This window comes from Neomonachus schauinslandi, chromosome 9 (genome assembly GCF_002201575.2).
Source record: "Neomonachus schauinslandi chromosome 9, ASM220157v2, whole genome shotgun sequence".
Classification (NCBI taxonomy): Eukaryota; Metazoa; Chordata; class Mammalia; order Carnivora; family Phocidae; genus Neomonachus; species Neomonachus schauinslandi.
The window spans coordinates 5,382,349-5,400,026 of NC_058411.1; the positions used below are offsets into that span (position 1 = coordinate 5,382,349).

Here is a 17,678-nt window from a genome sequence, read left to right on the forward strand (position 1 = left end):
GATTTCTGTTTTCCCTTCTTCTCTTTTCATGTCTGCTTTCTGAAACTTCTAATTCCCAGACCCATCCTCACGCCAACAAACTGCCCTTGAAGGATGCTTTCACATATGAGGACTACAGGTTGGTGGGGGTGGGGTGGGGGGTGGGGGGTGTGTGTGTGTGTGTGTTGGGGTGTGGCGGGGGATGGTTGTGGGGTGTGTGTGTGTGTGTGTGTTTACATCTTTGGTGTGTGTTGTGTATTGTGTGTGTTGGGGGGGGTGGTTTCTGAGTGATCTGGGGATCTTGGAAGTGGGAAGTACTTCAGTAAGAAGTGATCTGCTGTGACCAGTTAAAGGCCCCAGACAGGTAGTCCTGCAGAAGTTATAATGGACAGCTGGGATAAGGATCAGCATTTTAATAACCACACAGAAATTGCCCTCACCTGTAGTGGTGGGATTAGCCAAGGTGGCCAGGTGATAGTGGAGATTAACTTTCACGTGGGGTGGTCATGAGGACTTTTCCCCCTTTTTAAATAGACTATTTTAGTGTAAAGTGGGGATTTCTATAAAAACTTAAATTCAATTAATTAACATATAGTGTATTATTAGTGTCAGAGGTAGAGTTCAATGATTCTTCAGTTGCGTATAACACCCAGTGCTCATTACATCACGTGCCCTCCTTAATGCCCATCACCCAGTTACCCCATCCCCCACCCACCTCCCTTCCAGCAACCCTCGGTTTGTTTCCTATGATTAAGAGTCTTTTATGGTTTGTCTCCCTCTTTGATTTCATCTTATTTTATTTTTCCTTTCCTTTCCCTGTGCTCCTCTGTTTTGTTTCTTAAATTCCACATATGAGTGAAATCATGTAATTTTTTTAAACAAAAAGATTTAATTGACTGCACAACGTAATAAAAAATAACATGCCACATTTTGTTGAGTTCTTAGAGGGTTTCTGGTCAGAAAGGAGTTATGTTGTTTGCCTTTCACTGAGGTTTCATACAGGTGCAGAGTTAGCATTTGGGTAGGAGAAGGTGGTGTGGGCTCGGGGCGGGGGGGGGGGGGGCCCGGCCGTGCTGAAGCCTGGAGGCCTGGAGATCTCTGTCCCTGGCCGTCCTTCCAGACCCTCTGTCTCCCTGGATGGAACATCCCCCCTTTATCCTCACCCCTGGGTTTTCTCTATCTCCTTTTCCCTCCCAGTTTCCCCTTCCTCCCCTCAGCCCTAGATTTAATTTTAAATGATGATGAAAAAGGCCAATCATCACCTGTGGTACTTAGGATAAGGTTCTGAACACTGGTGAGACGTCAGACAAACCAGAGTTTCTCGTTGAGGTCTCACTGCACTGGGCTCTGAAATGTGCCTACCGTAGTTCACCTCTTTTCTGATCGTTACAGGTGGGCAGTCTCTTCTGTTATGACTCGACAAAACCAAATTCCCACGGAGGACGGTTCCCGGGTGACCCTGGCGCTGATTCCTTTATGGGACATGTGCAATCACACCAACGGCCTGGTAACGCCCCCTCTGCGTTGTGTTTAATCCGGGGAGCTGTGGTGAATAAGCTTTAGAGTGGACATTCCACCTGCAAATCCTGCCCCCCTGCTGCCTCCCTCCAGAGGGAGCAGGCAGAACCAAGCCGAGCCACCCCTCCGACCTCCCACAGAGAGAAGCTGGTGTTTTTCTCTCTCTGCGTTTGCTGAATCCTAAAAACCAGGAACTTGAATCTCATTCCACTTTCAGAAACCACAGTGAACTGCATTTATTTGCTAAGCCCTAATTCCAGCCTAAACATTCATTTTCTTATCTTATTGAACCACAGACTAAACCAAAGTTTTTTTTCTTACTGTCTTAAAATACTGATTTATTGAAGGAAAAAAAAACACCTTTCTTCTTTTTCCTTTTCTGTTCCTTGTTTTCTCTTTGCTGACTACATTCCCGGCCATTACGTTCTCTGACTGCTCGCTGTTCCCTTTCCCTTCACCTGACACACTGCCACATCCTTGGCCCCGCTTCTTAACCTGCTTTTGTTCAGGAGCTGGTGCTGGTTTCCCTGGTGCTGGGGCAGGAGGAAGCGCTCTGGGGCGTTTGGCTCCTGGCCTCGCAGGCAGGGTTGGCGTGGGAAGCACCGGGTAGGAGACACTAAGAAAATAAGGAAATTTGAGGGTGATTGTTAATTACGACATGTGAAAGGAGGAAGCCACGGAAGCTGGCTCCCTGTTCCTCAGCGTTCTTTGGATTCCCGGCAACGGTGGAGGTTGACGCGCTCTCTGTGCTGAGGGGGTTGTCTGAGCAAGATTTCCTGATACCCGTACACAGAAATAGGATCAACTTCAGAATATTTTGAATTTTTAAGCATTATAACTGGAATACCAGCTTGGTTACTTTTTTGTTCATCTTTTCTCAACATCAGCTCCCTTTGTTATTATTAGCAGTACTATAAACGGGCTTAAAAAATGCTATAAATGAGTGTTTCACATCTAACCCCACGAAACGGCCAGAACACATGTAACACGTGCCAAACACTTGAAGCTGGAATACCCTGGTGCTAATTTGGAAAGGTGTAGCAACAAGCATACTCTTAACTTGTGGAGAACGAAGAGTTCCCCTCCTACAATTATATTTCTGCCTTAGTTTAGATATGCTTAATTTAATTAGCCATAGTAAGGAGCAGTATATTTTATTTACTTTCATTCTTTTTTTTTTTTTTCTCCTTTCAGAGCTATCTTAACACTGATTACAAGATCGAAGTTCTAAAATTTTTCAAAAAGCTTTTAATACCCGACTATAGTATTTTTCTTTTTGCTTCACTGGATTAGGTCATTGGTTCTCAAGCTTGATTGATCATTAGAGTTCATTGTTTTATATCTCAAATTTAAAAAAGTCCATACTCTATTGTAAACAAACAAAAACAGTTAAACAGAGGCCTCTGCGGGAATAAAATGTGGAGGTTCCCTTCCCCTCCAGCACCCCGCCAGCACCCGGCCCTGCCCGTGGCCCGGGTCCCTCTGCTCAACACCCTCCAGGTACATGGTTAATGATTTTGTGCAAATCTTTCTCTCCTTTGTGTGCATTTGCGCCCTCACACCTTTATATACACACTGGTTTTTGTGTTGCTTTCATGTAAATCGGATTAAACTATTCACTCTTTTCCCTCTAGGAGTAAAAACCAAAAAGTTAGTGCATCTCAAAATAAAAATAATGCATTGGTGACAACCACGAATGCTGTGTTTTCTCTAGCGCTGTTCATAAAGTCTGCATCCCACCCCAGAGCTGGCGAAGCATTGCTAGCCTTTAGAAGGTTTCTACAAGATGCTGGTGCTTTTTCTTACAGTGGTCGTTTTCCCTGAATACTTAACTCCACACCTTGGTTGAACCATTTTCCGTTGTAATTATAAGACTTCAAGGGAAATTGCGTCTGGTAGAATTTGAGAATCTATTTTAACACTATGAAGTTGTATATCACATGTATTAACAGTTAATCTCTTTTTAAAAATAAGGTCCTTGAAATTAAGGCTTGGCTTTTCAGACAGCCAATTTTCTGTTTTGTGTGTGTCTATCTTGACAGTCGTTGTCTGTCTGTTCTGACTACCACCGAGGGAGTAGGTAGAAATTTGTAACCCGGCAACGCTGTGCTTCTGACAAAAACCTGCTTCTGGGAGCAGAGATGGGAGAGCCGAGCCTACAGCAGTAATTCCAGACCAGGAGCGGCAGGGAACTAGGGGAGAAGGGAAAAGGCTGGGTTGGTCCCTGGGCCAGAGATGGTGGCATGTGTGAGCCCATTTCCTAGCCACTTGGAGAAACAGATTCACACAAGTTCATGGACATCATATTAAATTGTAAGATAAGATGTATCTTTAAATTCTGTGTGACTGGTTCAGAATTAATGTAAGCAGCAGTTTTCCTTTCTTGAGCTGGTTCGGTTTGTGCAGAGGACACTGCCAAGTGGTTTATAGGCCACCGTGTCCGTTCCAGTAGGTAAAGCATGTTGAAGTAACCAGCCCTTGTATTTGAGAGCATAACTCTCCTGGAAATTTAAGCAGAATTGAGAGAGGCTCTTTTTCAGGGTCTTTCTGGTTGAGTATTAAAACATCTAAAACATTTAGATTTATACAAGGCTTCCAGTCTCAAAGTGAAAGCCCAGGTTTTTATAAGTAACAGACAAGGCTCCCTGCTTAACTTGTCCCCACTATACTCCCAGCACACACAGGTCTGGGACCCTGGGCTTCCTCAGACACCAGCACACACTCACCTCTGGGCCTTTGCATGGGCTGTTCCTGCTGCCTGAAACACTGTCTGCAAGACCACTCACACACTTCCTCAAGGAAGTGTGTCTCAAGGAAGGCTGCTCTGGGTGCCCTGTGTAACATCGCCCCATGCCTCCCCTTCCGTGAGCCTCCCTTCCCGGCCTGTTGTCTACCTCCCGTGTTTCTACCTAATTATTTTTGTTTCTTGTTGGCCCTTTCCTGCCCCTCTTGCTTCCCTGCCTGCCCTCCTGCTATCTGCGCCTCCTGCCGGGTCCCAGGTAAACACGGCTGCGGAGCTGCAGACTTTCAGGGCAGGGAGCGCTCAGGCAGTTCCTGTTCTATCCTTGTCACCAGAATTAAGGTTTGGGGTCAGAACAGCGATTTTGACAGTGGGCAGGAACTTCCCAGGGCTGATCCTATCAAGTGTTGAAACTGTCCTGTGAGCAGAGATGTGCCAGATTCCTGGGAGCTGCATTCATTTGTTGTCGCTTTTGTGTCTCTGTTGGCTTTGCAGAGCAGAAGCATGAGGGATTTCTAGGTAGACGGTTCATAGGCCATTGGTTCTGGGGATACTGGGTTTAAGGATGATCGTCACATTGCCCTCCATCCTAAAAATGCCATTCCCTAGATTCGGAAGTAAGTTTTTGGATCCAAGCTGTTGATACCTTTATGAGCAAGTAGCACTTGCAGCGGTCTGGAGTGGTGATTCTCAGGACATGTAGTTTCAGACAATCAAAGAGATTGGGGAGGCTGCTCTGAGGGGTGGACGTCTAAGAAGGAGCTTTTTTTTTTTTTTTTTAATTTATTTGACAGCGAGAGAGGGAACACAAGCAGGGGGAGTGGGAGAGGGAGAAGCAGGCCTCCCGCTGAGGGGAGAGCCTGATGCGGGGCTCGATCCCAGGACCCTGGGATCATGACCTGAGCCGAAGGCAGATGCTTAACCCCTGAGTCACCCAGGCGCCCCAGAAGGAGCTTTTAATATAAATTGGGGACCTTGTTCCTTACCCTGGTGGTTCATGCATCAAGTAAATATTATCAAAGGGTTTCAGGTGTCAGGTACAGAGTGCTCAGCGCTGGGGACACAGGTGAAAAGGGAGCTCCAGGTCTGGCTGGTGGGGCAGGTGTTAGATGAGGGGTGACAACTCAGGGGCTCTGGGAGTGCAGGGTGGTTGGGTAGGATAAGGGCAGGCACCCCTAAAGAAGCCGGGGCTCAGGCAAAACAGGTGCAAAAGGTAGTTCTAGGCATGAGGGAGCTGGAGCAGAGACTGGTGTGGCGGGCGATAGCAGGTCAAGAGGCCGAAGGGAGACATGGGCCTCCTCATAAATTGGCCGTGCTCAAGAATTTGGATTTTTTCCTATGGGTAGAGTGGAGGGCCACCAAAAGGTTTTAAACAGGAGGTCAACACGGTAGTGTCACTAGAGATGCAGGAAGGACAGTGAGGAATTTGAAGCCAGTCGGAAGGTTTTTGCAAATGGTAAGGACCTCGGCCACGCAGGGCAATGACGAGGAAGGAAGGAACCCAAAGGATAATTTAGGAGTTCAAGTGCTGACCTGCAGTGGCACCAGGAATATCTCTGTGCCTTGTGCATCAAGACATGGACTTGCCTGGCCCCCCAGGAGAGGAGAGATTGGGGAGAGATGCAGGCTTCTGGTGTAGGGAGCGGGCTTAGAGATGCTAACAGCCTAGCACGCAGCTGAAAATGGATAGGGTACAGCTCAGTTATTTTATTTTCCCTTCGCTTATCTGAAAGTTTCAGTTTCTCTAATTTCAGGGTAAAATATGTACCTAATCTAGAAACAGGCTTTTCTTTTTCCCTGATTCTTTATCCAACGGAAGACACACTTTCATTTCTTGGTGGCCAAACGTAGCTGCCATTCAGCTAGAGTTCTCCAGGAGACTCTGCTTCCGTCTGTGGGGCTTGCTTTGGGACAAGTGACTATGCTTGAGGCCAGCGAGTGATAATCTGTACACTGTATTTTCCTAATAGTTAGTTCCTTTACTCGAGGTGCGGAATCTTGTATAAGAATCTCTGGTATAAACAGGATTAATGGAAATAACCAAGCAGTTCTTTGTCAGTTTAGTAAAGCATGCAGAGTGCAGTACCTTTGGGTATCTTTTATCTTCTAATTGCCGAAAAAGACCCTCATGAGTGAGGGGACCGCAGACCTTGGTGCTCACAGTTGTCACCCTCTCCCCCGCCTAGATCACCACCGGCTACAACCTGGAAGATGATCGCTGTGAGTGTGTCGCTCTGCGGGACTTCCGGGCGGGAGAGCAGGTAGGCGGCATAAGGTCGGCTGGCCAGTGGGCAGGGGGTTAATACTGCGTGGATCAGGGTGAGAGGGTATTTAACTCAGAAAAGTGGGGGATTTGTATTTAGGACTGGTTAGGGAACACATCTTGAGACCCAAAGCTGTAAGAAACATACTGTGCTTTGGGTCCACAAAGAAAAAAGATGTGAAGGCACTTACTTGCACAGTTGACCTAATATTTGTGATCCCGTCAACTGAAAATAAACTTTGTGTTATGACAGTAGAACACAGTTTTCGATTACATAATCCGCATTGTTCTCTCTCTTTTTCTGTTGATTAGAACCTTGTTTATAAAGAGGCTGTTTATTTAAATGGCAAAAACAAGGGGACTGGGAGCCGTGGATCTTACATATCCACTTTAATCCGTGAATTTTTCTCTCATAACCTGGGTGGGGGCAGGGTCAGGCCTTTCAGTACACTTGAAAATGCGCATCTTTGAATGCCTGCTTTCTGCCTATTGGGCTTATGACCAAGCAGTTAACCCCCAAAAGCAGAACTGACGTCAGCCGTTGACCCACCGTTGACGTTCCAACTGAGACAAAACCAACTAACGAAGTGCTGATCGGCCCTTCCTTCAGAAGAGTTAGAAACCCTCCTGCTAGGTGCCGAATTGCCACAGGACCTGGAAATGAGTGTCTTGACAGACATTGTCTGAGATCTTGTTCCAGGAGAGACTCTTGTATTAGAAGGAGAGGGGGGACGGTCGCAAGTTGTCAGCCGTACGTACTAGTCTCGCTGTCCCAGGGACGGGGAGGAGGCAGGGAACGCTGTGGCCCGGGCTCCTCTGAGAGGCAGGCAGGCCCACGCAGCAGCGGGAATAGGCACCCTCTGTCACCCGGCTCAGTCCGGGCAGCTGGGGGGTTGCGGGATTGCAGGGGAGACGTGTAGTCACTGTAGAGCTGTCGTGTGACCCTAGTGGAAAGGACAGTTGAACATAGGGGAACTGATCCTTTGCCCTGCTCTGTATTGAGAATGATGGTGAATTTCTTTTATATCCCTTTATTTTTTTCTTTACTGCATCTCAGATTTACATTTTTTATGGCACTCGGTCAAATGCAGAGTTTGTGATCCACAGTGGTTTTTTCTTTGACAATAATTCACACGACAGAGTGAAAATAAAGCTGGGAGTGAGTAAGAGTGACCGGCTGTACGCCATGAAGGCTGAGGTCCTGGCCCGCGCCGGCATCCCCACGTACGTACGGAAACACTCACCTCTTTCCTGTGTCCCTTAAAGTATTTTCAGTTGTGTAGTGTTTAGTTGGTGCATTAATACAACTTCTCTAGAGTGGTTTGTCTTCATGTCTTTGTCGCTGCTACACAGCAGGTTTAAACAGAGATGTATGGAGACTTAGCAGTGTTTTCAGATAAGTATCATTTTATCGTTGGCAGCACTCACGGTCCATTCCAGGGGACACGGCCTGAGCTCCTCATTAAGTTAAATAAATACTGTGGATCATTGGTGTCTTTCACCTTGAAAAGGTTAATGACCCGGATCAATTTGTTTCATTTAATTCTTTGCCACCATTAGTTTCTGTAATGAAGTCATGATCCCCATTCAAGAATTTCTGGCTAAATTCTTCGCGATTTTCTTGCATTTGAGGTGCAAAATGATAAAGAAGACAAGAATTATGATTTATTAGTTCTCCGGGGAATGGAGGAACCGTTCTTAATGAAAATGGATTATCCAGACCTGTTTTTATTGAACTTGTCAATATTTGATTAATGATTAAAATGTGAACTCAACATAAATTATTGTTAACAGTTTTTGAGAACCACGGGCACACTTAATTCTCTTGAGTATGTCATGTGCACCCTGAGGTGAAGGCTTTTAGACGCTGGACAGCTGGACAGCCGGCAGTCACCACCGTCCTCTCTGGGAAGCCCGCCATCCTGCGCTTCCCAGGCATCCAAGGCAGTACTTGTAGGGCTCAGGCGAGGGGTGGGCGCCCCTTGAGGATGACCCACCCTGCAGAGTGTAGAGTGAAGGGATCTCGCTTGCCGGGAGCAGGTGCCCAGGCAGGGGGACTAATGCTGTTCCCACTTTTGTCAGTTCCAGTGTGTTTGCGCTGCATTTTACCGAGCCACCAGTCTCTGCGCAGCTCCTGGCTTTTCTCCGTGTGTTCTGCATGACCGAAGGTAAATGATTTCCGGGGGAAAAAAAAGATGTTGACTTTTTAAAAAATTCATGAAGTGTAAATCATAGATTTAGATTAAAGATTCAGATTAAAGATACAATTGTTTAAAACTAGAGCACTTTTTGGGGAGAGGGGAGAAGGCACTATTGGAAACCGAAGTGGATCTGTTTGACCCTGGAAATGTTTTATTAAATTCTTGATGTGTTGTCAATATTCATCTGTAATAAACAACTGATTCCCTACTGGGTTGGAAGATAACTTAAAACATCTGGGGTTGTCTGCATGAAAATTCTGCGTTTGTAGAGGGGAGTCTTTGCTGTGCTCGCTCCGCAGACAGCCTCCTCTCACTCGCGCCGTGCTGACGTGTGAGTGCCCCCTGACGTCACGTGGTCAGCGTGGCATACGTGGGCCACAGGACTTCACTGGGCAGCTGACTCTGCGTTCCAGATCTGAAACTGCTGGCAAGCTTTTTAATGTCAGGCATCCTGTCAGAGTCATTAACGCTGCAGACAGAATCTGTTTACATCACAAAATGTTCTTGTCTGCAGCCTCTGATTTCGGGTACAGAAAGTGTTAAATGTATGTATTGAGCATCTACTTTTATGTTTACTTAAGACAAGACATTTGGGGTTTCTTATACTGAGATTTGACCTATTGTGGTTGCGTTTTCATTTTTTGTCTGAAAATGTACCCCCCCGCCCCAATCCCATGGTCCTGAGGTTTCACGTTTACTTTTTTTTTAAGTTTTTATTTAAATTCCAATTAGTTAATGTATAGTGTAGTATGTGCAATATGGGAATCATATATCCCCTGTGCTGATCACAAGTGCACTCCTTAATCCCCATCACCTATTTCCCCCATCTCCCCCTGCCCCCCCACCTCCCCTCTGGTAACCATCATTGTGTTCTATAGAGTTTAAAGGTTTTTTTTTTTATTTATTTGGCAGAGAGAGACACAGCGATAGAGGGAACACAAGCAGGGGGAGTAGGAGAGGGAGAAGCAGGCTTCCCGCTGAGCAGGGAGCCTGATGCGGGGCTCGATCCCAGGATCCTGAGACCATGACCTGAGCCGAAGGCAGACGCTTAACGACTGAGCCACCCAGGCACCCCTGTTCTATAGAGTTTAGAGTCTATTTCTTGGTTTGTCTGTCTCTCTTGTTTCCCTTTTGCTCATTTGTCTTGTTTCTTAAATTCCACATATGAGTGAGATCATATGGTATTTGTCTTTCTCTGACTGACTTATTTTGCTTAGCATTATACTTTTTATCTCTATCCGCATCGTTGCAAATGGCAAGAGTTCATTCTTTTTGGTGGCTGAGTAATATTCCGTTGTATGTATATACCACAGTTTCTTTATCCATTCGTCAGTCAGTGGACATTTGGTCTCTTTCCATATTTTGGCTATTGTAGATAATGCTGCAATATACATCGGGGTGCCTATATCCATTTGAATTAGTATTTTTGTATTCTTTGGTAATACCTAGTAGTGTGATTGCTGGATCATAGGGTAGCTCTATTTTTAACTTTCTGAGAAACCTCCATACTGTTTTCCAGAGTGGCCGCACCAGCTTGCATTCCCACCAACAGTGTAGGAGGGTTCCCCTTTCTCTGCATCCCCGCCAACATCTGTCGTTTCCTGACTTGTTAATTTTAGCCGTCCTGACCGGTGTGAGGTGGTATCTCATTGTGGTTTTGATTTGCATTGCCCTGATGATGAGTGATATTGAACATCTTTTCCTGTGTTTGTCGGCCATTATGTATGTCTTCTCTGGAAAACTGTCTATTCATGTCTTCTACCCATTTTTTAATTGGAATATTTGTTTTTTGGGTGTTGAGTTTGTTAAGTTCTTTATGTATTTTGGATACTAACTCTTTATCAGGTACGTCATTTGCAAATATCTTTTTCCATTTAGTAGGTTGCCTTTTAGTTTTGTTGATTGTTTCCTTTGCTGTGCAAAAGTTTTTTATTTTGATGTAGTCCCAATAGTTCATTTTTGCTTTGGTTTCCCTTGTCTCAGGAGACATACCTAGTCCTACAGCTGATGTCAAAGAGGTTGCTGCCTGTGTCCTTCTCTAGGATTTTAATGGTTTTCTGTCTTATATTTAGGTCTTTAATAAGCCATTTTGAGTTTATTTTTGTGTGTGGTGTAAGAAAGTGGTCCAGTTTCATTCTTCTGCATGTTGCTGTCCGGTTTTCCCAACACCATTTGTTAAAGAGACTGTCTTTTTCTATTGGATATTCTTTCTTGCTTGGTCAAAAATTAATTGACCATATAATTGTGGGTTCATTTCTGGGTTTTCTGTTCTGTTCCATTGATCTGTGTGTCTATTTTTATGCCAGTACTATGCTGTTTTGATTACTGCTACTTTGTAGTATAACTTAAAGTCCAGAATTGTGACGACTCCAGCTTTGTTTTTCTTTTTCAAGATTGCTTTGGCTATTCGGGGTCTTTTGTAGTTCCATACAAATTTTAGGATTGTTTGTTCTAGCTCTTGTGAAAAATGCTATTGGTATTTTGATCGTGATTGCACTAAATGTGTGGATTGTTTTGGGTAGTATAGACATTTTAACAATATTTGTTCTTCCGATACATGAACATGGAATGTCTTTCCATTTCTTTGTGTCTTCCTCAATTTCTTTCATAAGTGTTCTGTAGTTTAATTTAGAGTACAAATCATTTACCTCTTTGGTTAGGTTTATTCCTAAGTATCTTACTGTTTTTGATGCAGTTGTAAGTGGGATTGATTGCCTAATTTCTCTTTCTGTTGCTTCATTATTGGTGTATAGAAATGCAACAGATTTCTGTGTATTGATTTTGTATCCTGCAACTTTACTGAAATCGTTTATCAGTTCTAGCAGTTTTTTGGTGGAGTCTTTTGGGTTTTCTATATATAGTATCATGTCTTCTGCTAATAGTGAAAGTTTGACTTCTTCTTTGCTGATTTGGATGCCTTTTATTTCTTTTTGTTGTGTGATTGCTGTGGCTAGGACTTCGGTACTATGTTAAATAACAATGGTGAGAGTGGACATCCCTGTCTTGTTCCTGACCATACTGGAAAACCTCTCAGTTTTTCCCCATTGAGGGTGATATTAGCTGTGGGTCTTCCATATATGGCCTTTATTATGTTGAGGTATGCTCCCTCTAGACCTATTACTTTGTGGAGGGATTTTTATCATGAATAGATGTTGTACTTTGTCAGATGCTTTTTCTGCATCTATGGGGAGGATCATATGGTTCGTATACTTTCTTTTATTAATGTGGTGTATCGTTGATTGGTTTGTGAATATTGAACCACCCCTGCAGCTCAGGAATGAATCCCACTTGATCATGGTGAATAATTCTTTTAATGTACTGTTGGATTCGATCTGCTAGTGTTTTATTGAGAATTTTTGCATCCATGTTCATCAGGGATATTGGCCCGTAGTTCTCTTTTTTTGTGGTGTCTTTATTTGATTTTGTTATCAGGGTAATGCTAGCCTCATAGAATGAATTTGGAAGCTTTCCTTCCTTTTATATTTTTTGAATAGTTTGAGAGTAGGTATTAACTCTTCTTTACATGGTTGGTAGAATTTGCCTGTGAAGCCATCTGGCTCTGGACTTTTGTTTGTTGGGAGATTTTTGATTACTGATTCAATTTCTTTGCTGGTAATCGGTCTGTTCAAATTTTCTATTTCTTCCTGTTTCCATTTTGGTAGTTCATATGTGTCTAGGAATTTATCCATTTCTTCCAAATTATCCAATTTGTTGGCCTGTAATTTTTTATAATATTCTCTTAAGATTGTTTGTATTTCTGTGGTATTGGTTGCTATTTCTCCTCTCTCGTTTGTGATTTTACTTACTTGGGTCCTTTCTCTTTTCGGTATGTCTGGCTAGAGGTTTATCGGTTTTATTAATTTTTTCAAACCACCGGCTCCCAGTTTCATTGATCTGTTCTATTGTGTTTTTTTTAGTTTCTATGTCATTTATTTCTGCTCTGATCTTTATGATTCCCTTCCTTGAGGTTTCACTTGTAATTGTGTGTGTGTGTTTGCTGTTGTAAACTACCGTAAATCCTGTGATCCTGTGCAAACCAGATTGGGTAGGAAGAAGTGAGTAAGTGAGTTACCATCTAGTTGAGCAGACAGATAAGCACTTCTCCGAAGGAAGCTGCCCCAGCAGCAGGGAAGGGGCGGTTTGGTCTGCAGAGGCAGAGCCTACTGGGCTCTGTTGTCCTTGGCCCCCCTGTCCTCTTGTCTGGCTGCAGGAGAAATGCTGTCCGGTCCAGGGTTTGACATCAGGGTGGAGGTGGTAGAGACAGTCCCCAGACCCTGGCAGTGTAGACACCAGCTGCTGGAACCCACAGAGCTGTGAGATGGCACTTGCCCCTTCTGAGCAGCCACGTTGCTATAGACTCACTGCCCCTCAAGTTAGCGCTTCCGGCTAGTTTGTACTTTGGTCGTGGCTCGAGTTAAGGGTTTCCTGTGGGCTTTTCTTGCATACGATGCAGAGGTAGAACACTGAAGGTCACAGTTCATAGCCTGTAGGAATTTGTAACAAGAGACGACAGTGATACTGATCCCTGTCACTGTGCCGGTGCTCAGTGTGGGGCGGACTTCGTGCTCATTCTCATCAGGCTTGTGAGGCATAGGGATTCCCGCGTGACTGACGTGGAAACTCCAGTTCGAAGAGCAGGAGTAACATGGCCCTCAGCTGGCAGGTGATGGCCCCACGTCAGGACCCAGCTCTGCTCATCCAGAGCCTGCATCCCAGGCATCCCACGTGGCTCCTGCTGGTTTGCAAAGAACAGGATTCGTGGAAGAGATCCTAGTAGTCCAGGGGTCTGGACGAACCAGCGTTCAACACGGAGCCAGGTTGAGGAGCTAGGGCACTGGTCACTGTCTGGGGTGACCCCACATGTACTCCCGTGGTGGCCGGGTGAAGGCACAGAGCCCCGGTGGGGACTCAGAGGAGCTGTCAGGGCTTTGTTAGCTGCAGGCAAGCAGGGGAAAGGGCCTACTCACGAAGCCTCTGGTCACATGGTGACACGGCCTCATGTCCCCTTCCGCCCCCCCTTGGTGGTTTCATGTTCCCAGTAGAGTGAATAAGCCCGGTTTCACTGTTAAAAGTAGCAGAGAGAGAAGGCTCTGCTTCTGCCCCTTAGCTTTTCAACGTTGAGGGCAGACCCTGGGCGGGTTTAGGAAGAAAACAAAACCAGTGACCTTAGTGAGGGGGCTTCTGAAAAGAAATCTCTACCACTCAGGAAGCATGTTTTAAATTTTCAGCACTTTATACAAAGAACATAAACTGTAGGATCCAAAATATAAAAACCCTGAATTTTATCATGATCTTTTGCTAACAAATGCCACCTAATAAATTTCTTTTTTGAACATTAGATTAACTTCTTTTTTCCTTAAAAAACAAACTGCCTGAATCATTTTAGGTCTGCTGATTCTCTTTAGTGTCTCTTTAGTCATAGAAAGATAATTTGTTGTGTCAAGACAATTGATGTATTCTTCTTTGAATTCCTCTAACTAATACTAATAAAAGTTTGGTTTGCTGGCAGCAGATTCTTCAGTTTGAATTGTAAATAGTGACAGCTGTGGGGCATTTTGCTCTGAAAGAGATACTGTCTCATAATTACATAAGAAGTTGGGGTGTATTTCTTGAGCATGAATAGGATCAGCATGTTTGGGTCTCTTGAAGATAATGTGCCTTGAGCTGAAATGCTCAGAGCAGTTGCTGCATCCTTTCCTCTTCTTAAATATACTTGAAGGTAATTGAGTTGTTCACTTGTGCTAATTTGTAATTTCTGTTTAAATTCCTGACAAGTGAGGGAAAAAGGCACATTTTTCATTAACTAAGATTTTTATAGTCCATTTTTCTTATTTCTTTCGGTTTGTGGTTTATGTGTTGTAAGAGGAGATAAATAGCTTTGTCAGGTCCATTGCTGCCATGAGCACCAATCTGATTTAAATTTAGAAGGGTCACTGGATTGTTGTGCTGTCACCCGTGTGTACTATTTACATTGTTCACCTGAACGTCTTTTTGACCCCGTTGGTGTGACTGAGTGCGTGGTTGGCGAGAAGGCTGTCGTCAGAATAAGGGACGTGTCCCTGTAGATTTGTCCTTAAAACGTATCTTGTGAAACTGTCTAAAAGCTCTCAGTGTCCCTCATAAAAGCAACGAGAGATGGAGGGCTGTGCCAAGGCTTGGTCTGGACTCCCAATCAGGAAGGCTAGTAGTGACTTACTCTGGAGAGCCTGGCCTGGCCCAGCCCATCGATCCTGGGGAGCTTTTCACCACAGGCGGGTGACGTCGCTGGGGAAGATCTTTTCCAAGGTGGGCTGCTTGTTAAAATGAGAAGCCGTGCTGTTTCCTCCCTCACAGATGGCTGTTTGTATTTCTGCAGAAGAATTGAAGGAACATTTGCTGGGAGATAATGCTCTCGACAGAATCTTCACTTTGGGTAATTCTGAATATCCCGTTAGCTGGGACAATGAGGTCAGACTTTGGACATTTCTTGAAGATCGAGCCTCGCTTCTTTTAAAAACATACAAAACAACTGTTGAGGTAATTAGATCGCTTCAGTGAGGATTTGAGCTTTGTCATGTTTTTAGCGATTTTTAAAAAGAGATTCCTTCCTAAATGTAAATGACTTTTGTTAGCAAAATCGTTGTATATCTGATATTTTTCATTCAACTTATTAATATTTCCCTATTTAACACATTTATACTTATCAAAAGAATCCTCTTGAGGCATTGTTGACTAGAAGATGAATTTTTAAAAATTATTCAACACTTTCCTGTAATTCTGAGTTTTCATTTGTGCTTTCCAGGTTTACCATTGCACCACTAACTTCACATGCATCTCGCTCCTTCATTCATTCATTCAGCCCAGTGCCGAGCCCTGGGGCCTGGCAGTGCACGAGACAGACAAGGAATGATTTTTAAAATAAGCCAAGTTCCCTGTCAAATGTGGTGGGACACCGTTTGATTTAGGCTCACCATTTTGGTTTTATGATCACTTTCTCGGGGTGTAATTTAAATACAATACAACCCACGCTTCTAAAGTGTACATTTTGATATAAGCACATAGTCCTGCAGCCACCGCCACAGTCAAGTTCTAGAACCTCCTGTCACCCCTCACATTTCCCTCGTGCCCCCATCCATGGCAACAACTGATCTGCCTTCTGTCGCTGTACTTTTGCTGATTTAGACTTCTTACAATTAATTTTGCTCTTTCTCGTTTTCCAGGAAGACAAATCCTTCTTGAAAAACCACGACCTTTCTGTTCGTGCAGCAATGGCCATCAAGCTGCGCTTAGGAGAAAAAGAGATTTTGGAGAAAGCGGTGAAGAGCGCGGCTGCGAACCGGGAGCACTATCGCAAGCAGGTGCAGGTGGGGGCCCCGCTGCCCCGGTGTGAGGAGAGTGGCACGGGGGGCGCCAGGCTGCCCCTGGCCTTGCGGAGCCTGGAGGAGGAGGCCGGGGTGCAGGAGGCCCTCACCCTCACCGAGGCCGTCGGCAGGGCGAAGGCTGTGGAAAACGGGCTGGTGAATGGTGAAAACTCTATCCCCAACGGGACCAGGTCAGAAAAGGGAAATTTAAATCAGGAGGAAAGTAAAAGAGCGACTGAAGGCACCAAAGAATCTTCTTCAGATAGCACTGAGCGTGGTAGAGAGCAGTAGCCCTGAGAGGAGGTGCCGTCTGGCGGGGGGGGGGGGGGGGGGGTGAGTTGAGCAAGTTTATGAACCGTCCATTTACATCGCTGTGTTTTCTTGTTCACATTTTTCTTTCTGCAGAGAGGAAAAGATGTTTTTGCTGCTTTATATAAAAACGATTTTTTTTAAGTTATTTAAAAAAATCTAGCTTCCCTCTTTGATTAAGATTGCCATCTTGCTTCTGGGCAAAACGAACAGGTTATCAAGCCACCAATGAGGTGCTTTGGAAGACTCTGTAGACCCATTGTGGGCAAATGTGTTTTCTTCCTGGGGAAGAATGCAGTTCTGCTCTCAGCTGTGCTTTTGTAGGCCTGTCATCTTGACAACCAGGACGACAGCAGGACTGGGTGTCGGCGCTATGGGGGCTCAGCGTGGGGGAGGGGGGGCGTTGTATAGCACAGAGCGGGCTTGGGGTCTGGCAACTTGAGGGTTGGGGCGAAACTTTTTTTTTTTCCTAAGAAAATAACACCCCGGTACTGAAAGAAAAGTGAAGGTGGCAACCTTATTTTTAATAGTTTTAAATGTTGATGATAATCCTAATTATATAAATACACACACACACACATCTAGTGATTTCTAAAGATTTGTTTACCTTTTGTGTTTTGTTTTACTGTGTTAAGAACTTGTCCTTTCTCCTTAAATCACAGTAGGACATGCATCATCCTCCTAATTTTAAATGTTGGCTCTGATTTTAAAGTGTTGCATTTGATTTCCCGCGTCGGTCCAGCTCGCCATGGCAGTGTTCGAAGTGAGGCGGCTCCCTGGCTTTTCTGGTTTTCACAACAAGCTAGAGATTTTCAAAGCTACACTTTTGAGTAAAAAGCCTTATTAAAAGGAAAACATGATTAATATTTTTTGTGTATTCCTTTTCTTTAAGTGGGGACAGGCCCTTTGAATTGAGCCTTGACGCAAACCATCCTGCTTACTCTTGGAGCAGGTCCAAACGTGGCCTGTGCCCTGAGCTGTGCTTGCCCCAGGTACGCAGAGATGCAGGATGGGCCTGAGGTCGGCCACTGCCCAGCCTGCAGGGGGCTGCCCTGAGGAGGACCTGGTGGCGGCGGGCACACACCAACAGGGCGCTTTTAGGTTTTCCGGGAGGCCAAGGCCTAGGGATGGTGTGCCCAGAAAGCCACCGGTTCTCAGGCTGCGGATGGCCAGTCTTCCTCAGCTACAAGTTTGCACATCATCTCCGAGGTCCTAACTGTGAAGGACATCACTTATTTTGGAAAATGCTGTGTAAATTCTTCACCCTGCTATTTTGGTGACATTGGTGCACACAGGTGGTCTTAAGGACATTCTCCCTGTTTCTTCTC

General features: G+C 44.8%; 1 protein-coding gene across 3 annotated transcripts in view; it reads left to right on the forward strand.

Annotated features, from left to right (window-relative positions):
* The window catches only part of SETD3 (SET domain containing 3, actin histidine methyltransferase), a 63,215-nt gene extending 45,986 nt beyond the window's left edge, over positions 1–17,229 (forward strand). Inside the window, exons 6-12 of one of the 3 annotated variants that reach the window (XM_021679836.2) lie at positions 60–118; positions 1,372–1,486; positions 6,424–6,498; positions 7,558–7,724; positions 8,583–8,668; positions 15,057–15,217; positions 15,901–17,229. In XM_021679836.2, the coding sequence (XP_021535511.1) occupies positions 60–118; positions 1,372–1,486; positions 6,424–6,498; positions 7,558–7,724; positions 8,583–8,668; positions 15,057–15,217; positions 15,901–16,332 (1,095 nt within the window). In that variant the 3' untranslated portion in view covers positions 16,333–17,229. Of the gene's footprint in view, positions 1–59; positions 119–1,371; positions 1,487–6,423; positions 6,499–7,557; positions 7,725–8,582; positions 8,669–15,056; positions 15,218–15,900 lie in introns of those variants that run through there. The other 2 variants (XM_021679837.2, XR_002479801.2) reach the window with 2 other exon arrangements.
* Positions 17,230–17,678: the final 449 nt, after the last annotated feature.